This window comes from Genypterus blacodes, unplaced genomic scaffold (assembly GCF_046128005.1).
Source record: "Genypterus blacodes isolate CSIRO-AG114 ecotype Tasmania unplaced genomic scaffold, CSIRO-AGI_Gbla_v1 ptg000055l_1, whole genome shotgun sequence".
NCBI lineage: Eukaryota > Metazoa > Chordata > Actinopteri > Ophidiiformes > Ophidiidae > Genypterus > Genypterus blacodes.
In genome coordinates this window covers 488242-510000 of record NW_027466867.1, presented here as the reverse complement: position 1 = coordinate 510000, position 21759 = coordinate 488242, and the positions used below count along the sequence as shown (strand labels likewise).

The 21759-nt window shown below is 55.1% G+C and overlaps 2 protein-coding genes across 3 annotated transcripts in view; both read left to right on the top strand.

Moving 5' to 3' along the window:
* Nucleotides 1-13634, top strand: part of capn15 (calpain 15) — a 26499-nt gene extending 12865 nt beyond the window's left edge. For both annotated transcript variants that reach the window (XM_076151932.1, XM_076151931.1), the window contains exons 2-12: nucleotides 1-1030; nucleotides 3981-4189; nucleotides 5628-5811; nucleotides 5955-6178; nucleotides 6270-6395; nucleotides 7153-7305; nucleotides 8853-9014; nucleotides 9101-9336; nucleotides 9475-9644; nucleotides 10080-10258; nucleotides 10619-13634. The exon at nucleotides 1-1030 is cut by the window's left edge and continues 621 nt beyond it. In XM_076151932.1, the coding sequence (XP_076008047.1) occupies nucleotides 1-1030; nucleotides 3981-4189; nucleotides 5628-5811; nucleotides 5955-6178; nucleotides 6270-6395; nucleotides 7153-7305; nucleotides 8853-9014; nucleotides 9101-9336; nucleotides 9475-9644; nucleotides 10080-10258; nucleotides 10619-10796 (2851 nt within the window). In that variant the 3' untranslated portion in view covers nucleotides 10797-13634. The remainder of the gene's footprint in view (nucleotides 1031-3980; nucleotides 4190-5627; nucleotides 5812-5954; nucleotides 6179-6269; nucleotides 6396-7152; nucleotides 7306-8852; nucleotides 9015-9100; nucleotides 9337-9474; nucleotides 9645-10079; nucleotides 10259-10618) is intronic.
* A 678-nt stretch (nucleotides 13635-14312) lies between these two features.
* Nucleotides 14313-21626, top strand: mss51 (MSS51 mitochondrial translational activator). Its single transcript, XM_076151545.1, has 7 exons — nucleotides 14313-14371; nucleotides 15603-15791; nucleotides 15872-16021; nucleotides 17200-17324; nucleotides 17442-18005; nucleotides 19305-19398; nucleotides 19475-21626. Exons 2-7 carry the CDS (start codon nucleotides 15634-15636, stop codon nucleotides 19701-19703), a joined length of 1320 nt encoding a protein of 439 aa, XP_076007660.1. The 5' UTR covers nucleotides 14313-14371; nucleotides 15603-15633; the 3' UTR covers nucleotides 19704-21626.
* Nucleotides 21627-21759: the final 133 nt, after the last annotated feature.

Here is a 21759-nt window from a genome sequence, read left to right as displayed (position 1 = left end):
TCTGCTCATAGACCTGACCGATGACTCCCCCCCTCCCCCGCTCTGTGAGACCCCCGAGCCCCCCCACGTCTCCCTCTCCTCCCCCTTCAGCTCCTTCTCCTCCCTCCAGAACAACCCGGTGCCACGTAGCAGGAGGGAGGTGCCCCCCCCGGGCCGGCCCCCCGGCACCGGCACCCCCAGCCCCACCTCCCCCTCCCCCTCCGCCGTCGGCGTGCCGCCCCAGCCCGGACCCCAGCGCCCCCCCAAGCCCAAACACGCCCAGCCGCAGGAGCCCTCCTACCCCAGCAAGCGCCTCAGCATCTTAGAGGAGGAGGACCCTCAGCACCACCCGCTGCCCCCCCACCTGCCCGTCCCCTCCTTGGCTCCGCCCCCTTGGAAGTGCCCCGGCTGCTCCCTGCCCAACCCCAACTCCGCGTCCAAGTGCGAGGCCTGCAGGTCGTCCCGGGCCGGCGCCGACCTCATCGACCTGGTGGGCTGCGAGGCGGTGCGCTTCACGCCGGCGAGCCCCTCCAGTCCGGACTTCAGCACCTGGGCCTGCTCCAAGTGCACCCTGAGGAACCCGACCGGCGCCGCCAAGTGCTCGGCCTGCGGATCCTCCAAGCTGCACGGCTTCCAGGAGCAGCAGGCGGCTCTGCCCCGCTGCTGCTCCCACTGCGGCCCCGTGTCCTCCTGCTCCTGCGCCTCCTCCTCCTCCTCCTCCTCCTCGGGTCATAAAGCACGGAAACAAGCCAGAGTCTACCCTTCCTCCTCCTCTGCCTCTGCCTCCGCCTCCTCCTCGTCTTCCTCGGCTTCCTGCCCGGTGCCGTCCTCAGAGAAGCCGGGTCAGTGGAGCTGCCCGGCCTGCACGCTGCTCAACGACACCAAGGCCAAGCACTGCGCCGCCTGCCACACGCCGCAGCAGTACCTCACGCTACGCAAGGTGGCCAAGCCGCTGAAGCGCCGGGAGAGCATGCATGTGGAGGCGCGGCGGAGGAACGACGAGGGGGAGGCCAAGGAGCTGCTGGAGAACATCGTCACCTTCTGCAGAGAGGTAAGAGGAAACGCAGCTTTAGCGCTTTACTGAGCCACGTGAGGTCGGCGAGACGAGGAGATAGGAGGCTCCGCTCTGTGTGCGTAGAGCGCCGAACAGCCAAAGAGCCTCCTGGGTTGCTCTGTGAGGTAATGCATCACAGAGCACACGTCCCTCTGTGGCGCCTGGTTGTCTTGGCGTCGTTCCCTCAATCTCTCTAAAGTCACACAAATGCTAACAGGCTTTGTCGTTTGCCTCCGTTTGCCTCGCTTTGTTAGCTGGATCTTAATCAACCAACCAGAGGAGAGGAGTCTTTCCCTCTGATCCCAGCGTGTGTGTGTGTCTGTGTGTGTGTGTGTGTGTGTGTCAGCCGCTCTGCTTCCTGTCCTCCCTGGACTCGGGCCACAGAGGATAAATCCTTTTGTTGTGAAATTACCTAATTGAATCTCCAGCGTGGTGCACGGCCGCCATCACATCAATCTGAGCGCCGTAAAAGAGCCTCGGCAATTAACAAAGCAGGAAGTGTGAGAGCGCTGAGCCAGCAGGAAGCCAGCGTGAAGCCTGGGACGCCACGTTTTACACTCCGCTCCCCTCACACACATTTAAACACACATATAGAGTCTGAACATTATGTTTAACGCCCACAGGAAGGGTTAATAAGCCTGAAAGATGCTTCAGAGCTCCTCCTCTTCCTCCTCTTCCTCCCCAGCAGAGGAATGCGTGAGGCGGCTGCCCAGGGAGGAAACCTTCATGTAAACACGTTCATGTTGGCGGTCTCATCTTCCTATGCAAGAGGATAAAGTCATTACACATTCCTTCCCTGTTGCCGTAACAACCTAACACCGAGCCCCCCGGCCTGTAGCGTTGGCCGTGGAGGTTTCTGACCTCTGACTCTTCATGCTGACGTTCCCGCGTCACAGCTTTAGGGTCTCTGTGTCGGCTTCGTCTTGGTGCGGCTTCCTCTTCCTCCTCTTCCTCCTCTTCCTCCTCTTCCTCCTCCTCCTCTGGTAACGATGTCGTGCCGCTAATGAGACAAACCCACTCGGACTCATTTAAAGGCGGTTGAGCTTCCTAACGAGTCCGCAGCACACGGGCGTCGGCTCGTATCGTTTGGTTAAGTACTCGCTCTCCTCCGTCGCCACGGCGCCCACGGTGTTTACGATAGAGTGAAGTCAGCTTTAAAACACATTATTAATGTTTTCCCTGAGAGTGGGGAGGCTCTCTGCTGGGAGCGTGGGAGGAAGGAGAGAGGAGATCCCTCACCCTCATCTTCCTCCTCTTGATTTAGGATCAATGCTTTACCTCCTCCTTCATCATCCTCCCTCTCTCTCTCTCTCTCCCTCCCTCTCTCTCTCTGTCTCCATACTGTTTTCTCCTCCTGAGGACACCCTCTCCCCCCTCACCCCTCCTCCTCCAGCCTTAGCGGTCTCACTGAGTGTACACGCTCAGGTGAACACTCTATATTTAGCAGCAGATCCTTTAAAGGAGAGCAGAGGAGCAGAAACAGGCCCCGCCTCCTTACAGCCATGTGATCGTCAATAACATGGAGTCGCTTGAGGGCCACCGTCCGCAACATCGTAGGCCGGTTGAGCTTCTTCCCCGTGGACTCGCCGGGCGATAACAGACGCCAGTTTAATACGTGTTTGTGTGGATTTGGTCCAGATTGCAGCGATCGACAACGACACAATCACTTCCTGTTCGTCTGCAGAGGCAAACAGCAGAAACATGAGTCTGCCTCCCGCCAAGCGCAATTAGTTTTCTCCTCCAGTCCTTGATGGGAGCGTTTGGGAGGGAGAGGTGTGTGTGTGTGTGTGTGTGTGTGTGTGTGGCGGTTGCCAGGTCCCCAGAGCGCGCCTGCTTACGCACTCTGCCAAACAAGTAAACACTCCTAACAGCCGTCACAGCCTCAGACCCAGCGTGGCAGGAAGTGTTTGCGTGTTCCCTCCAACCCGGAACAAACGGCGGCAGATCGCAGCGAGCCTTGCACTTGTCGCCCTCCGTCTCTTGCGGCACTTTGGCTCCGGCTCTTGACCATCTGCGGTGACGTGGCGGGCGTCCCGGGTCGTACTGGGTCGCCTTTGTTGTGGCTTTGATAAGTGCGGCTCTGTGAAGTCTGACTCTGTTGTTCCCACCGCCGGCCAGATGAAACGTTTGTCTGTAACATCTGGATCTGCAGCTCGGGCCTGACAGCTCTCTGTTGTCGAGGCGACGGCGGGGAATCTACGGGTTTTCACGGGTTGTAGTCCTTGCGTCTGTCTTTGTTTCACCTCTTCGCCCCCCGGTTCTCTCTCCCGGGTCTCGTCGTCTCCACACAGGCTCGTTACTGGATTGAATTCTGGTCCCCGCATGTGTCCGGGGCCAGAGCTTTCCCCCCCGCAGCTGTGCTTAACCCCTGACGGCCCCCCTGAGAGAGACAAACAAACAAAGAACAAGCGCTGGAGGTCAGGGGTCAGGGCGCTGGAGGGTTTCTGTCCCCGTTGTCAGAGTAGGATTGTAGCGGAAGCGCCGCCGGGTCCATCCCACTTCTGACGCCGTAAAGGAGAAACCAGATCGGGGGTTTCTGTGCGGCCGCTCGCCCTCTCAGGTTTGTGACAGGAGCGTTTTAGACGGGCGGATCGCGTGTCAGATAGTGTGTCCCCGTCCGTTCATGTATCCACGGCGCCCAGCGAGCTCCGGCGGCGCTCGGAGGCCGAGGCGTGCCAAGCTTCTCCGCCCAACTTCTCGCCACGCAAACTGAATTTGAGAGGAAGCGGTTCGTCCTTGTTCCTCCCCAAATCCAGAGCTCAGGCGAGGTCCTGAGGGAGCGTGAATTAATCATCGCCGCACAAAAGACGCCACAGAAGTAATCGCAAGCGGTTGAACATTTTAATAAAGCGTCCTTCAGGCTCCTCAGACTTTTGAAGGACGTCCAGCAACTTATGATCACAAAACCAAACATAATCATCCTCTTCTTCTTCTTCTACTTCTCCAGAACTCGGTGAACTTCGTGGACGACAGCTTCCCCCCGGGGCCGCGGTCGGTCGGCTTCCCCGAGGGGGACAGCGTCCAGCAGCGCATCAAGAAGTGGCTCCGCCCCCACGAAATCAACTGCAGCAACTTCAAGGACCGGGGGGTGAAGTGGTCCGTCTTCCGCACGCCGAGGCCCTCCGACATCCTGCAGGGGCTGCTGGGAAACTGCTGGTGAGACAGAGGAGTAAACACACACACACACACACACACACACGACACGTCCCCGCCGCTCGCTCTGGGTCCAGATCAATCAATAGATCAATAGCTTGCCTGGTTGCCGTGGAGTTTGTTTGCCGTTGAACCCACAGAGTTCAGATCCCAACCAGACGGAGCCTGGAAAAGTATGTCACAGCTATGTGTGTGTGTGTGTGTGTGTGTGTGTGTGTGTGTGTGTGTGTGTGTGTGTGTGTGTGTGTGTGTGTGTGTGTGTGTGTGTGTGTTTCCTCCTCCCCCCCAAAAAGCAAAACACACATTTTTCTCTCCGTCTCTATCAAAGGACGGCGGAATAGAAAACGGCACAACAGATAACAACCTGGGGTCGATGTGGTTCGCCTCGCTACTCTGCTGGAGATGAACGCCGCAGCCTGAAGCCACGAGAGAGAGAGGGAGAGAGAGAGATAGAGACAGAGAGAGAGAAAGGGAGAGAGAGAGAGGGAGAGAGAGAGATAGAGACAGAGAGAGAGAGAGAGAGAGAGAGTTGTGCAGATGTCCAGATAGCACGGCTGACAGGAGGATTATTCACGGGGATGTGGCTCTGGACATGTGCTTTATCTCTGTGCCCTTGTTCTGGGTGTCCTCTGGGCGGCCGGGTGTGTTGTTGTCATGCACAATCCTCCACCCACACGCACACACAGACACACACACACACACACACACGCACGCGCAGCTTATCAAAAATAACCATCCCCAGAGCTGAATGCTCTCACAACTGATGGGATGTAACCCAAATTTCTCTCCTCTCTTGGCGTACACACACTCGCTCTCTCTCGCTGTCATGTAGACACACACACACACACACAACACACACATGCCTGTCCTAATAAACCAGCAGAACAACATCTCCTCCCCGCCAACCAGCAGAAGCAGAAGAGAGACCTCAGACATCACAGCTGCAGTACGAGGCGGCTGATTGGATCTTGGTGTTTGTTGCCTCTCGGTTTGTGATTCTGGACCTGAACGGGACTGATTGATCCGGCTCAGGCCCCGTTCAGGTCCAGTTCAGGCCCCGTTTGAGCAGATGGACTGTAGCCGTCCATGATAAACACTTCCGACCCTGTGGAGGAGTTTGAGTCGGGCCCGGCTGCTGAGGGCGCAGGGCTGAACCTTGCCCTCCGTCTCTCCGTCTCCCTCGCTCTCCTCCTCAGCAGGATGAGGTCGTCAGCAGGATGAGGTCGTCCTGCGTTCAGAGGAATTAGATTTCCCGATCGGCTAATTCCTCCGGCCGGCTAATTAGAGGCGAGGCGAGCCGGGTTCTGTCTTTGATCCGAGTGAGAGGAACAGAACCCAGGAGCAGAAGGTCCGCTCCTCAAATGTGATCGATCTTCTTGGAGGGCAAATAATAAAAACAATGGCCTCTTCTTCCTCCTCCTCTTCCTCCTCCTCCCGGCAGGTTCCTGAGCGCTCTGGCGGTGCTGGCGGAGCGTCCCGAGCTGGTGGAGCGGGTCATGATCACCAGGACCATCTGCCAGGAGGGAGCCTACCAGGTGCGTCTGTGTAAGGACGGGACCTGGACCACGGTTCTGGTGGACGACATGCTGCCCTGCGACGACTACGGGTACCTCCTCTTCTCCCAGGTCAGTGAGGAAGAGCGGCAGGATTCCCCTAACTGTCTTAACGATCCCATTAAGGAAGGAACTTCAGCTTAAAGATGTCAAACATAAAGCAGACGTCGGGTCAGAGCCACCATCCTCCTCCTCTTCCTCCGTCTCTCCCCCAGGCTCAGAGGAAGCAGCTGTGGGTGGCGCTGATCGAGAAGGCGCTGGCCAAGCTGCACGGCTCCTACTTCGCCCTGCAGGCGGGGCGCGCCATCGAGGGGCTGGCCACGCTGACGGGGGCGCCGTGCGACTCGCTGATGCTGCAGGTCAGCTCCACAAACCCCAGGGAGGAGCCCATCGACACCGACCTCATCTGGGCCAAGATGCTGAGCTCCAAGGAGGCCGGGTGAGGGCGAGGGGCGGGGCTTGTGATGGGGCGGAGGGGTGGAACAGCGGTCGGGTGCGTTTGTCTCACTCCTTCTCTCTTCTTCTCCCAGGTTCCTGATGGGCGCGTCGTGCGGCGGCGGCAACATGAAGGTGGACGACAACGTTTACGAGTCTCTGGGTCTGCGGCCGCGACACGCCTACTCCATACTGGACGTGCGAGACGTGCAGGGATACAGGTATGAAGCTGTCTGTCTGCCTGCCTGTCTGTCTGCCTGTCTGTCTGTCCTTGAAGTGCGGCGGCGAGTTTATACAGTATTGTGTGTGTGTGTGTGTGTGTGTGTTCCCTCTGTCCTACCAGGGAATCGAACCTGAGAGCATCTGTAGAATTCCAGATGTATACTCAAGAGTCTCACACACACACACACACACACCTACACACACGGCTGCTTTAATTTACTGCCATAAAGCAATCAGAGTGTTGAGATTGTGCCGCAGCTCTCCATCTGAAAGGAGTCAGAGTCCTCAAACAGAGACTCTCCTCTCCTCTCCTCTCCTCTCCCCTCTTCTCCTCTCCTCTCCTGTCCTCTCCTCTCCTCTCACCTACTCTCCTGTCCTCTCCTCTCCTCTCCTCCCCTCTCCTCTCCTCTCCTCTCCCCTCTTCTCCCCTCCTCTCCTGTCCTCTCCTCTCCCCTCCTCCCCTCTCCTCTCCTCTCTTCTCCCCTCCTCTCCTGTCCTCTCCTCTCCCCTCCTCTCCTGTCCTCTCCTCTCCTCTCCTCTCCTCTCCTCTCCTCTCCTCTCCTCTCCTCCCCTCTCCTCTCCTCTCTGAGGGACCGGAGTTGTTTTCCTGTTATTCCTTACTCGGGCTTTGCGCCGTACGAAGGCGGCGGTGAATTGAAATGAAGGAGAGACGAGGGAGTGAAGAGGAAGTGTAACTCCAGCGTCACCTCTCTGTGTTTGTCCTCCTCCTCCTCCTCCTCCTCCTCCTCTCTGCAGGCTGCTGCGTCTGCGTAACCCGTGGGGGCGTTTCTCCTGGAACGGCAGCTGGTCGGACGAGTGGACAGACTGGCCTCAGCACCTTCGTCACGAGCTCATGGCCCACGGCAGCAGCGAGGGCGTCTTCTGGATGGAATACAGCGACTTCATCAAGTAAGAGCCGGACAGGAACAGGAACCTGAGTCACTATCTGTCTCTTTACTTTGCCTCCTGTCTTCTTCAGCTTCTTCATCACCTCAGCTCCATCATCATCCCAACACACAGTACACACACGCTTTGACACGCTCACCCACAGTTGTCCAGTCTGCCCCCTAGTGGTCGTTAGGACTCATGGCAGCGTCTCCGGTCACAGTCAGACTCGTTCCCCTGCTTCTTTGGCGATAATTCCTCGCCGCCGCTCTTCTTCACTGCCGCCAGGAATGACTGTGCCACAGAGTTCCGATTTCAGGTTATTCCGTGCACATCCCATCTGATGGGAGACAGAGAAAGAAAGAGAGAGAGAGAGAGAGAGAGAGACAGACGCGGGGACAGAAGTTCTGATGTCCACTCATCGTGCGGCGCTGTGGCATCACGACGAGCTGAACGTGACCGCAGCGATCCCACGCCTCTCTGGATCTCACCCACCATCTGCTGTTTGTGTGCTTCATTGTGTTTGTTGACAATTACATCACACACACACACACACACACACACACACACACACACACAGTGCGGCGGAGGCGCTGGCGTGTCACGTGTCCTCTCCGTCTGTCTGTCTGTCTCAGCTGAATCCTGATGGAAGTATTGTCTCTTATTTACTCCTTCCCCCTATAAGACGGTCTCTGCTCTCTGTGCTCTCATCGCCGTCTCCCCTCTGATCGATGGGCGCCGTCTGAACGCCAGGTGGCCTCGCCGGGCCGAGACGAGCCTCTGCTCCTGGACGGCCCGCTTACCTGAGAAATGGCTCCGACCTCGGCCAGCGTCTCATCAGTCTCACGGTGGTTTATAGTTTTCCCTCTGACAGTGGAATCATCTCTGCTCTCTGTGCTCACACGGGACGAGAACACACAGGAAGACAGAGCAGGCCGTCTGATGGAACAGATATACTGCTGTAATATGGATCAATCAAACACAAGGACTCCCTCTCTCTCTCTCTCTCTCTCTCTCTCTCTCTCTCTCTCTCTCTCTCTTCTTCGCGGTTTTGTCAAGAAGGCTAAAGCCAGACTCGTGCCGGCTGTCGGAGTGAGGTTAGCGAGTGATGAAACGCGGGAAAACAGACTGTAGCTCCAGGAAGCCAACGTCTCCCGGGGCGACGGGTGGCTTTGAGGAGGAAGGTCTGATGTCCCGGCGAGGGCGTTTGTGCCGCGGCGCCCCTGCAGAGCCCAGGTTTTTTGATATAAAGCCTAAAAGCGGAGGTTTCCCTAGAAAAGCGTAGGAAAGCAAAGGGTAGAAGAAGAGGAAGTGGCGTGCAGACTGGCGTGCAGACTGGCGTGCAGACTGGCGTGCAGACTGGCGTGCTCGCTGACCCGCCATCACTACTCACATCGCAAATTGCCTTGATTGTGTGAAAAAGAATCTTCACCTATAGAGGCCTGTTGCCTAGGTGATAGTCACACTGCCTACACTGCCAACATATAACATATGGAGCGCTGACATAAAGAGTCTATTCACAAAGTACACACTCACACACTCACACACTCTCTCTCTCTCTCCTCCCTCAGGTACTTTGACTCGGTGGACATCTGTAAGATCCACTCAGACTGGCAGGAAGTCCGGCTGCAGGGTTCCTTCCCCAGCAAGGCCAGCGGCCCGGTCACCGTGACGGCGCTCACCGTGCTGGAGAGGACGGCGCTGGAGTTCGCCCTCTTCCAAGAGGGGAGCCGGTAAGCGAGGCTGGCGGCCTGTAAGCGCTCACTCTTCGCCTGATAACCCCTGCCTTCATCTTCATCACCTGGCCCCCCTCTCCCAGGCGCTCGGACACGGCGGACAGCCACCTGTTGGACCTGTGCATCATGGTGTTCCGCGCCTCCTTCGGCAGCGGCAACAAGCTGACGCTGGGCCGCCTGCTGGCCCACAGCAAGCGGGCCGTCAAGAAGTTTGTGGGCTGCGACGTCATGCTGGAGCCGGGCGAGTACGCCGTCGTCTGCTGCGCCTTCAACCACTGGCAGATGAACGTCAGCGGGTCGGGAGGTCCGCCCACGCCCGGTGAGTCTCTCCTCCAAACTACAAGAGTTTAACATGAACATCTGTGAACATCTGTGAGCAACACGGAGCTGGAAAGGTCAAACACCAACACACACAACCTTTAGTCATGATTGTGTGTGTGTGTGTGTCGTCCCTCAGTCTCCAGCCCCACCAGCAGCGCAGCGCGGCGCCCCATGCAGGATTTCCCCGGCTACATCCTGGCCATCTACAGCTCCAGACAGGTGATGGTGGAGCAGGTGGAGGCCACCGCCACCACGCTGGCCGACGCCATCATCCTCCTCACGGAAAACAAAGGCGAACGGCACGAGGTGAGACCCACACACACACACACACACACACACACACGCATACACCAAAGGAGAGCCGGCTCTTTGTGCAGTTTGACGGCGCCTTGTAAACACTCTCCATCATCTGTGTTAAATCATTCAGCTTCTCCTGTTCTCCAGGAATCCCCGCACTCCGGGCGCTTCACACTGCAGAGCACAGATTTAGGTTCAGTGTTTACATGTGGATAGAGTTCTCACAAAGAAAGCTCGCCTGATGTACAGAAACAAGAGCTGTGTGTGTGTGTGTGTGTGTGTGTGTGTGTGTGTGTGTGTGTGTGTGTGTGTGTTTTTCTGTGTACACTTTGTAATCACTGTGTGTGTGTGTGTGTGTGTGTGTGTGTGTGTGTGTGTGTGTGTGTGTGTGTGTGTTTCTGTGTTTCTGTGTACACTTTGTAATCACTGTGTGTGTGTTTCCAGGGCCGCGAGGGCATGACGTGCTACTACCTGACCCACGGCTGGGCGGGGCTTATCGTGGTGGTGGAGAACCGCCACCCCAAGTACTTCCTCCACGTGTCCTGTGACTGCACCGACAGCTTCAACGTGGTGTCAACACGCGGCAGCCTCAAGACCATCGACAGCGTGCCGCCGCTGCACCGGTACGCACACACACACACACACACACACACACACACGCTTGGACTGACTCAAACCGCGTGAAATTAAATGCATCTGCAGAGGCGAACACAGCCGATCTGTTTACAGGCCGTTAAGTTTCCTTGGTCGTCGGCGAGCATCTCTGTTGTCCAGACGCAGTGAACATTAATGTAAATTTAAAACCGCATCCCCTCCAAGTTATGTCCTCCATAATGGGAAGCCGTTAAAGTCTCCAAGCGTGAGGGCCGGAGCCGTTAATGACGTCTCCTCTCGTTTAACGTCTGCGTCTGTGTTAGCTTCCTCCTGTAGCTCCGGCGGCGTGTCCCAGGTAGAGTAACGCCCCTCTCTGTCTCCCCCTACAGGCAGGTGCTGGTGGTGCTGTCCCAGCTGGAGGGCAACGCCGGCTTCTCCATCACGCACCGCCTGGCTCACCGTAAGGCGGCCCAGGCCCTGCTGGGGGACTGGACCCCCACCAAGGCCACACACAGCCCCCAGCTCACCCCCGACATCGACGGCCTGCACCGACCCCGGCCGCTATGACCGCCGCCCCGCCGTGGCGCGAGCGCGCCACGCACGCACGCACGGACTACAGTGGCGAACAGGTACTCCGCTAGGAAGCCAGGATGGCGACGGGAGGCTGCGGCGGCGGCGGCGGCGGCGTGCGCGACCTCCAAATCCGGACGGAGCGTTGTGTGTTTGTGTGTCATTTTGTACGAACACACCTGAATGTAAAGGGCGAGCGAGCCAGCGGGCGGTACGCGCTCTCCTCAACGCCCAAGTCTTGGTTCAACCTCAAGTACGCTCCGTTCCTTGCCAAGTGCACGTGCCAGGGAATCGGGTCAGGCTGCGATCGTCGGGACTCGCAGACAATACAGTCTTCTTCTTTTTTACCCAGAATCCCCCAGGATCCAGCTGACCCTGTTTCTCCTCTCTAAGCGCTGTATGTGGAATAGACACACACACACACACACACACTGACACACACACACACACACACACACACACACAAGGACATCGGCACGAAGCACCTCATCCCCTTTGACCCCTGGTTTGGATGGAGCCTCTCAGAGGTCAGGCAGGGCTGCAGCGCTGTAACTACTGAGCCACTTTACTGGCACACACACACACACACACACACACACACACACACGGTCTGAGCCAATCACACACAGCACCCCCTGACCAGACACTCTAACCGCCGCCTCGCCCTGAAGCCCCGCCCCCTGGGACAACAGGCTGAATGGGCTGAGTTGACCTCTGACCCCTCGGTACGACACAATGAGCCAAATCCAACTTGACTTTTTTGTTTTCTTTTTTTGTTACAAGGCGTTTGTCAGTATTCAGTCTCACCGCCGCTTTGACACGCGACTCTCATGGCTGCATCATCATCATCATCATCATCATCATCCTCATCCAGGTCTGTGGTGTCTAAGGTTACAGAATAAGCCATCATCCATAATGTACTGTCATCTGCCATCTCACACACACACACACACACACACACACACTCTCTCAGATGGATTCTGGCTGTGGGTTCTTCTTCTTCTTCTTCTTCTCTTCTTCTGTGGTGCTGGAGGTACTTGAGGCTTTTAGTCGTGCACTTAAAGTGTGTGAGGGGCCGCAACTCATTCTTGAATTCATCCTCAGTCACCTTGTTACTTGGTACAGCGTCACTAGGATGGGACACACACACACACACACACACACAGGTCAAACCAAGTCCTTGTTTCAGTCCCAGTTTGGGCCCAAGAGCCACAAACTCTTTCTCTTAAGTGTTTACAGTTTGGGTCATGTGACGGCCCGGTGTGTGTGTGTGTGTGAGGTCTCTGAATGGGTGTGTGCTGAATTCTGGCGTACTGCAATAAATGAGTGTGTTGGTGTGTCGGGGAGCAGCAGAGGAGGCTCTGGCTGTGTGAACGGCGGCGGCGGCAGCGGCGGCGGGGGAGCTCTTAAGCAGAGCTGCTGAGTTTACTGCGGGAGGTCAGGGAGCGTTCCTGTTTGCTGGGGCGGTGGCGAGCATCTGGGCCGTCCTCCCACCAGATCACACAGACGGCACATCAGCGTCACCACCGTGCAATAACAAATGACCATTTTGTGGGACTCTGCGAGCGCTGGGCGAGAGCGAGACGAGACCCCGGAGACGCGTGGTGTCGCGCCGCGTCTCAGATAATAGCCTGAGCGAATAGTTTGAGGTTTGAGCGAATCGTGGAGGGAGGGGGGGGCCGCCTCAGGTCAGCCCACCCTGCTTTGTCTCGTCTGATTCCTCCAGTGTCAAAGCCATTACTTCAAGTTAAGTTCAGCCATCGCCATGGCAACATATAGGCGGTATAAGACAGGCAGCGGCGGCGGTAGGGAGGGTAGGGGGGGCGAACAAGGTACGATATTAATAGGACGGAGTGGGAGACTTCTCTTCCAAAGTTGACTCGTCTTACTGTGATGTAGAAACACTTGAAAGCTGAAAGCGATCGGTCGGCCCGGTGAGTTTGTTTGGCGTCTGTCAGCACTGAGCGCTAAGCTAGCAGCACTGGACCCAAACACGCCTTCAGGGCCGCGAGGGGACTGTAAATAGGTTTTCCAAAGAAGCGTACTGTCTAATGACCACTGTCCCCCTGTCCCCCTGTCCCCCTGTCCCACCGTCCCCCTGTCCCACCGTCCCACTGTCCCACCGTCCCACTGTCCCTGGCCTCTGTCCCGCCCTGTGTGTGTCCTCACAGCCGCGTCGCTGTGGTGCATTCACTGTCTAATTTATTTGTATAAGTGTTTGTTGTTTTTTACCGCGGTAGCACGCGGCGTCCACAACCGAACCGGACCGGGGCGCTGATCCGATGGTGAACGACAGATAAAGGAATGTGAGTGTGAGGAGGAAGGAAGGAAGGAAGTAAGGAAGGAAGGAAGCTGCACTGAGGCGGAGACGCTGCTTCACATTCTCACCAGGTCCATGGGTTTGTTTAGGTCATACTGGTGTTCTAGTCCACGGCGTTGGGAAGTCTCGATGGCGCCCCCTGCTGTTTGAACAGGTGAACGCCCTCCCTCCCTCCCTCCCTCCCTCCCCCCTGGTCTGGCCTCCCTCCATGTAAACTTGTACAGACTCTCAAACTGAAGCCACACACACACGAGAGAGGGGGAGTAACACTGAACTTGTAAAGAAAAAGTATAAAAATGGGAAATAGGGTTTTAAAAATAGAAATGAAAGCAAATTGAAGCCTTATGCTGTAAGAATGGAGCTGAGAGGAGAATGTGATATATTTTATGGATCTTTTCTGAGGGGGGGCGGGGCTAAGGAGATATGTGTACAAACCTATGTATGTTTAATTTTCAATCTCAGGTTCCAATGGACCAAATACATTTTTATATTAAAATGAAAATCATAAACTCTGATGGGTGTGTGTGTGTTCTTCTTCTTTATGGTCACGACCCACAGGAAGTGCTCTGATCTGAGGCGGCAGATGTTAGATTTGTAATTTCCTCCGCCGAGGCCGTTTGTTGTTTACGATTGGAATGAAGTCGCCGCTCTTAAGTATCAATTATTCAACTGGAGAAGAGCCGGAGCGTCAAAGAACAACAGCGTTTGTTTCTGCTCTCTGATGAATCACACACACACACACACACACGTCCACTTGTGTGTTTCTGTTTGTTACTTTCTAACGGCTTGCTCTGCTCTCTTTCCAGCAGAGTGTGTTTCTGTGTGTGTGTGTGTGTGTGTGTGTGTGTGTGTGTGTGTGTGTGTGATGATAACAAAACTCCACCCTGATGCTGGCCATGCCCCCCGCCTGCTGGACCCCCTCCCCCCCTGCCTGAGTCTCCACCTCTCCCCCTCAACTCCCACCCAACCCCTCCTTTCCCTCATCCTCCTCTTCACTCTTCAGCCTTAACTCCCGTCCCACACCCCACCCTCCCCCCCCCCCCTCCTCCCATCAGCAGGCTCCCCCTCAACCTCGGATGCCTGGAACACACACTCCCAACGCTTGAGCCAGAGTTGAGACACTGACCAGACCTCATTAGGCGCTGACGTCGGCCATAAGGACCTGTCAATCACCACAAGGCTGCACCGGGGGGGGAGACCAAGACACGGCCAGAGAACATCCACAAGGCTCCCAGGCTCATCTGGAACTCAGGTAAGAGCGCGGCGCTGTCTGTCTGCTGTTTGGTGTCAGAATGTCACTTTTTATGTCATAAGGGAAGGAAGGATGAGAGAGAGAGAAAGAGAGAGAGAAAGAGAGAGAGAGAGAGAGAGAGAGAGTCGCTGGGACTTTGGCTCAAACATCAGCAGCGGCTCGATCCGATTTGAGGAGAGTGGAGAAATTCAAACTTCCAGATCCGGACCTTTCCCCCTCCCTTGGCCCCTCGTTGTCGTGGAGATGGATCATGATGGAGCCGATGGGCTTTTGTTTTTCTTATTTGAGTATAAATCAGATTTTATTGTTATTATAGTTTATGATGGAGCTGTGAATGCAGTTTGATCAGGATGGAAATTGCTTCATAATCAATTATTGATGTCAGATTTGAAAGCAAAGTACTAACTGTGTGTGTGTGTGTGTGTGTGTGTGTGTGTGCTGACACTCTTTTCTTCCATCTAAATGAGAGAAATAGATGAATAATGTATCTCATCTCTAATATGAGAGCTTCCATAAACACTGAAATGAACAACAAGAAAGTTTTAAAAGTTGGTGTTGTTTATGCCTCAAGAAAGAATTGTGTTAATACACACACACACACACACACACACACATAGTTAGTACTTTGCTTTCAAGTGTGTGTGTGTGTGGCTATATTACTTGATGCTATGTTGAGAAACAATAACCATCTCAGCACCCAGATGAACGCATTATTTAATAGGAAGGTGTGCGTGTGTGCGTGTGTGCGCGTGTGTGTGTGTCGTCTCGCTTTCCAGTTTGCTTCTATCTATAGCGACGCCACCGGCCCCATTTTACAGCCGCTTGACGGAAATCCTACACCGCGATAAAGTCACATATTCAAGAGGGTTGGGAAAGAAGTGTGTCTGTCTGTCTGTGTGTGTGTGTGTGTGTGTGTGTGTGTGTGTGACATCTATTGTGACCGTCTCTTCCCTGAGCCCGGGCGGCGATGTGATGCTTCATCCAAGCCTTCTCCGGTTTCCTCTGTGGCGGTGTAAAGCGTGGCTGTCAGCGTGCGGGGAGCTCAGGCGTGAAAGCACACACACACACACACACACACACACACACACACACACATTCCTCCGCATACTTTATAGCCTCACATCCCGGCTCAGATTTCCCTTGCTGTCCGAGGCGATGGAGGTTATTGGATATTTACTGTAAGCAACATTGTGTATTGATGTCTGTGATCACATGAGATCCATCGTTCCAGGTGTTTGTGGAGGGAAACGCAGGCCAGGGCGATGGCGTGCCAGATCCCGGCTCTCCCCCAATCCTTCGCTCCGGGGACACACAGCGTCTTCTCCGACTCGTCAGGCTTCTTCTCCCTGGACGCTGAGGTGCCGGGCCTCTCTAAGGTCATCCTCAACAAGCTCAACATGAAGGACTACGGAGAATACAGGTAGAGATCGCTCACAACGTCCACAAACGCCAAGGAAAGGGCCCAGAGTGTCGAGCAAATGTGTGTGTGTGTGTTTGCAGGGCGGCTGTGGAGGGGAAGAGCACAGGAACGTCCTTCAGAAACTACAAGGAGATGTTCCAGAAGATGGAAGAGACGTTCAGGTTCTGCACCGGCTGTCGCAAACTCCCCGAGCATCTCCCTGAGGGACACAACCTGAAGCGCTGTGTGAAGTGAGAGCCACGCACACACACACACACACACACACACACACACACACACACACACACCATTCACGATACTTGTGAAAGTGTTAAAGAGATGAACACCAAATTTTAAGGCGTCAAACTCAACCAGAACCCAACAGCAGTGTAAGTTAGTATAGTAGGATTATAGTTCTTCTGCCTGAGGCTTTGGTAAAACCCTACAGGTGACCTTTGTGGTGACCTTGGACCTCTGAGATGACCTTTGACCTCCAGATAGAGCTTGAATGTTGTCTGGTTTTAAACTCGTGGTCATGTTCAGTATTTTTGTAAGCGTGATATTTGGATGGTGTCCTGGTGGGGAGATTGTTGTGGTGTGTGTGTGTGTGTGTGTGTGTGTGTGTGTGTGTGTGTGTGTGTGTGTGTGCGCGCGTGCGAGTCGTCACCAGCTGAGCGTCTCTGTGATTCATCTCTCCTCGCCTTACAGGCACAGGCAGCTCCATGTGCTTCATCTTCATCATCACAGAATGCCAGTAGAGTTTCATTTCAGCCTCTTTCTCCTCTCATTCCACTTTCTCTCTCCGCTCTCTGTTAGTTCCCACACACACACACACACACACACACACACACACACACATGCACGCACCCACACAGTCTTGTTGCATTCCCTCAAAATTCCCAGCTGTTCCTGCCTCTCTCAGTGAAGCTTCCAGGAGCAGTGAATACTCAGTCAGAGCAGCGACGCTGACAGGTCGCCCTGGTAACACCGCTCGGCCCTCTGAGTGTCTTCGGGGGCCCCTGACCCTCGCCGGCCCCTCTCTAATGCCTCGCCGTACCTTCAGAAAACAGCTCGTATTAATCCCCCATAAAGTCCAGCTTCCAAGTCGCCCGGATTCTCTCCCTGCCGCAGCTGCTTTTGCCAGCCGTCGCCTAAAACGGAACAGAATTCATCACGGGTGTCACGGGTTTGGGCGCCGAACGCGGAGGAGGTCAAACATGAAGTCTGGACGAGTGCGGCGTCCTATTTATAACCCGGAAAACAAACCAGAGATTGGAGCGTATCTTGGCGAATTAAGGCTGCTATCTGGATCTGGAAACACGCCGGCTCCCTGCGCCCAGAAAGCTAACGACCTCGTCTCAATGTTTATCTTCTCCTGCTTGACTCTGATTTGCGTGTGTGTGTGTGTGTGTGTGTCTCCGGCTCACAGGTGCTTGAACGTGTATTACTGCACTAAGGAGTGTCAGATGAAGGACTGGCCTCTGCACAAGAAGGTCTGCAAGAAGCTGAGCCTGGTGGCGGTGGACCGGCTGGTGGAGTGGCTGATGTTCACCGGTGAGGAAGGAGGAGAGAAGGCGCCGAAGCCCCAGAGAGAGGAGAACAGACACGGTGTGATAGTCCTGTGTTTATGAAAGCTTAATAAGAACGTCCTCTGCCTGTGAAACTCTCCAGGCGACCTCCCGTTCCTCACCCAGGATTGGTCCAAGCCGGGCGGCGAGGTGAAGAGCTGGGACGACTGGCTCCAGGGGCAGGGGGACCTCACGCCACGCCTGGACGCCATCGTATCCGGCGCCAACATGGCGACGCTGTGGAGGAGCGTGGGCCGGCCGCGACCTGAAGACAAGCTCCTGCGTCAGTCCCTGTGGAGGATCCAGAGCGAGTTCCTGTCTCGGGTTCTCACGGTGGGCGCGGCCGTGCGGCACTTCGGCCTGGACCCGTACGCCAAACCGCTCACCGTCCACGTGGCCGGGGCGTCTCACAACGAGACCATGGGCGCCCGGCTCAGCGACTACGACGAGCTGAGCAGAATGTTCCCCGGACACCAAGGTATAGAGGTGGTGATGGTGGGGCCGGAGGTGGTGGGCGGGGCCATCGCGAGGCCGCCGCTGAGGGCCTACGGGCCGAGGCAGAGGGTCTACATCAGCGCCTACAAGGGTCTGTACCACCAGTTCTGGGAGGAGGTGGTGGAGAAGGAGGAAGCTGCCAAACCAGACCTGGTGGTTGGATTCCATCCTGGTGAGGATTTGGCAGTATGATGACCTCGTCTGAGGGCGAGCGTAAAGTGTAACCCAGCAGATCTGCTCTCTTCATTAGCTCCGGGCTTTTATTGGGCGATTTGTGTGATTAATGGGAGCAGCTGGGAAAGAGGCCGACTCAGCGTAAATGTCAATCACCCGGGAGTCTCCGCCCCCCCTCCTCCCTCCCCTCTCTCCCCCCCCTCCTCTTCGCTCCTCGCAGACTCCAAACCTGCGTTCCTCGTGCTTAATCGTCGAATTAAAGGAAGCGTTTCCTGCGTCTCAGGTGCCGGCGGCCTCATTAATAAAACACTTCCTGCTGCATTTGAGCCGGCGTTTAAAGTTACGCCGCTTTACCCGAGGCCCGCCAACGCAACGGCCCGTGTAACGACGGTTATGATGGCGCTGCTTTATCAGGCGCTGGCGTCTTCTTCACACGTAACGCGAGATGGCTTTGTCTCCCCCCCAACTCTGCCTCCTGACCTTTTTGACCCCCCCACCTCCCCACCCTTCCTCACCCACACACCCTCCTCTCCCTCAGCCCTCCCCAGACTCGGTCAGCGCCCTGGTCTGAGCTAAATATACAGGATTCTCTCATCCCAGCGGGTTCCTGGATCCGTTTACACGCCGCTAAAAAGCTGGCAAAGCTTGGAGTTATGACACCGATTATCTGAGAGGACAGCAGGCAGCCAGGGGATAATGGAGGAGAGGTGTGAGAGACAGACAGAGAGACAGACAGGACAGGACAGCAGGGGAAGACAGGTAGACAAACATCAGCGTAGATCCTTCATTTCCTTCTTTCGTTGCCTCTTGAAACTTGGTAGCCAGGTTGGACAGAATCAAGAGAAGAACCGCTCCAGTTTTGGTACCGGTCTCCCTCTTAGGCCCGGAACTTTAGAACCCGCAGGTCCTAGGATCTATGGTGTAGATTCACGTCCATCTACATCTTAGTTCTCCCACGATTTGGACTTTACTTCACTCCAGTTCTGCGCTAATCGACACACTGCCCTTTTCTTTCTGTTTATCAGGCTGCATGGCCCCAAACTCACACTCACACTCATCCTCTCCAGTTCTGGCAGTCATTAGCAGTCTGGGGGTGACATCTTATCTGTGGAAGGTCTTAAACGCTTAAGTGCTCTCCGTTAAATGTTTTATCAGCGTGAGCGGCGTAACCTCGGGGACGCTGTGTACCGCCGCATGCATTATTCAAATCAAAATCCTCTCTCTCTGCACCTTGCGTTGTCTGGAAAGAAGAGCTCCGTACCTTTTGACGACACACACACACTTTTTCTGTACCCAGGCTTCCATGCCAACCAGGGCCTGGTGGAGGGTTGGCTTCCCACCCTGCTGCTGCTCAGAGACTACAGCATCCCCTCCTTCTTCACCATGTACAGGTCAGTGACGTCTCCTTCCTGTTGTCCCCGTGTCTCTAAACTGAAACGGCGTATTGATCGTCTTCCCTTTCCTCAGTGAGACGGAGCTGAAGCGCTCGCTGCAGATCCTGCTGGAGCTGGACGTGAACGTGAGGGAGAGCCGAGCCAATCCCTTCAGCTCCCAGAAGCCCGAGCAGGTCCAGGCCTGCCCCAACAAGACTCCCGTCTACTGCAACTCACACTACGTCAGCTTCCTGGGGCTGCTGGAGCGAGACGAGCTGGACGAGCTGGTCGAGGGCGAAGACACTCTACGGCCAGACAACTGAGGCTCGGACAGGACTGTGATGAGGAGAGGATGAGGACGATGAGGAACACTTTCACTGTTGATAGTTGGAGGACAACATGGGCATCAGCAGAGCCCCCCTCCCCCCAAGGGGTCACGGGGGGGTCACATCTGTTGTCAGCATCAGCAGATTTCATTTCATAACACACGAGCTCAAATGAATCCTGAATAAATGATGACGCACAGCAGAACCCAGTTTGTTGTCCAAGATGATGCAACCTTCACCCTTTGATTCCTCAGCCAATCACAGCCCTGAATGTTTGATTGTGTGTTAAACCGGTGTGATGTCCTAACCCAGGCTCTCCCTCGCCTCCTCCCGCTCCTCCTTTTCTCTCTCACTCTTCCCGTTTCGTCCCAGTTTTGAGTTTCGCTGAGTGGGCAGAGTGAGACGTGACCTTTCTCATGTTCACGTGTTGTGGGCTGGAACACGCCGGACCGCATGAGACTCAAACCGCCGAGGGTCATCCTCTCACATTGGTGAGTGGGAAAGTTCCTGTAAGCTTTTCCCAGATGTCCTAACGGCGTTCCCAGATCCCAGCCCCAGTTATCACCTCTAATGATCACCCCCCCCCCCCCCCCCCCCTCCCTGCTTGCTCTTAAACCCCGGCCAATACTTCCACGAAATCCAACCGCTGTCCACTTAAAAAGAGCAACGGCTCTATTTGGTAGATTTGAATCAATTGGCATGATTGAGCTTTTAAATAAAAGAGTGGAATTCAAAACTTGTGACGTTAATCTCCTGGTTGAGGATGAATTCCAATCCTTAGAGCAAATCTCATTAAAGCGCCTGTGGGGTCTGACAGATGTGACCGGACGCGTTTCTGTGGTTGATCCTGTGGTTGTGATCAGCAGCGGCGGGCTTGATGGCGTCCCTCGGTGCGGCACTGACACCTAGCGGCGGAAAGTCGCAACGGCAGCCGCGTATCTGTACGGCTCTGCTGGTTTCCAGGGAAAATCTACAAGTGGCTCACATCTAAATGAAATTGATTATGAGTAAGTGACTGACAGATCATTAGAGCAACAACAGAGTAATTAAAGAGCGATACCGTGATCAGAGGGGCATTTAGATGTGTTGTATGGTTTGTGTTGTGACCTCAGTGAAGCTTTTAGGGGGTTGTTGTGTTGCCGGGCCTCTGAATCGCCGTCGTCTAGCTTGTGTTTGTTGACGTTTGGGCACATTTGTGTCTGTTCAGGCAGTTGTCAGACTTTTCTAGAAGGGGGAGCACAGGTGCTATAAATGGTTCCACCCACCCCCCGACCCCCCGACCCTCTAAACCCCCAACAAGGGGCTCGCGTAAGAAACCACAGAGCAACAGAGGCGACGCAACAGTGAGCAGCAGAGAGAGAGAGAGAGAGAGAGAGACGAATCCACACACAATGACAGAAACGCAGAGGTAAGTGTGCAGTAACGGTTTGACCCTGAGTCTTGACTGACAGGAGCCTTTAGTCAGACTTCTACGCCTCCAAATGTCCTCGGCTTCTTCAGATACAGACGTCAAACTATAAGAATGACAAACATGACGTCGGAGCATAAACACTCAGGGCTCGTTACAGAGTGACAGGCTGACATCTGAAAGGCATTCGGTGATCCAGTGAGCAGACATGGCTTCATCGCCCTCTCTCTGAAGGTTTCCCGCTCAGCTTCTTCTTTTGTTTTGCTTCTTTTTAAGCTCAGCTCTTCTTCTTCTTCTTCTGCAGCATTCTCTGCTTTGTCCCGGCTACACACTGCACTGTTCTGTATGTAGGCTGCTTCCAGCCGGAGCAGCACGTGTTCGGGTCTAAGAATAGAGAGACGCTGAGCGGAGCAAAGGCCTCAGCAGTTCACCTCAGAGCTCAGTCGGTCATTAGCAGCATGGTGAAGACTCGGCACTTGGCTGACCTAACCAGATTGTGTTCATGTGTTAATTCTCTGCTTTTTAAACAATAAATATGAGGATCAACTCCAACTAAATGTGCCTTTGTGCCTCATTCAAAGTATTTATTGTGCTTGTTTGCGGTGCATTTGCTGTGTTTGTGTTAAAGGAGTCTCAGGTGTCAGT

Excerpts from the sequence above, each read along its gene's own strand:
- mss51 (XM_076151545.1), top strand. The coding sequence starts at position 15,634 with ATGGCGTGCCAGATCCCGGCTCTCCCCCAATCCTTCGCTCCGGGGACA. Across the intron at positions 16,022-17,199 it reads AACCTGAAGCGCTGTGTGAA|GTGCTTGAACGTGTATTACT; the intron begins GTGAGAGCCACG and ends TCCGGCTCACAG. Across the intron at positions 17,325-17,441 it reads GGAGTGGCTGATGTTCACCG|GCGACCTCCCGTTCCTCACC; the intron begins GTGAGGAAGGAG and ends GAAACTCTCCAG.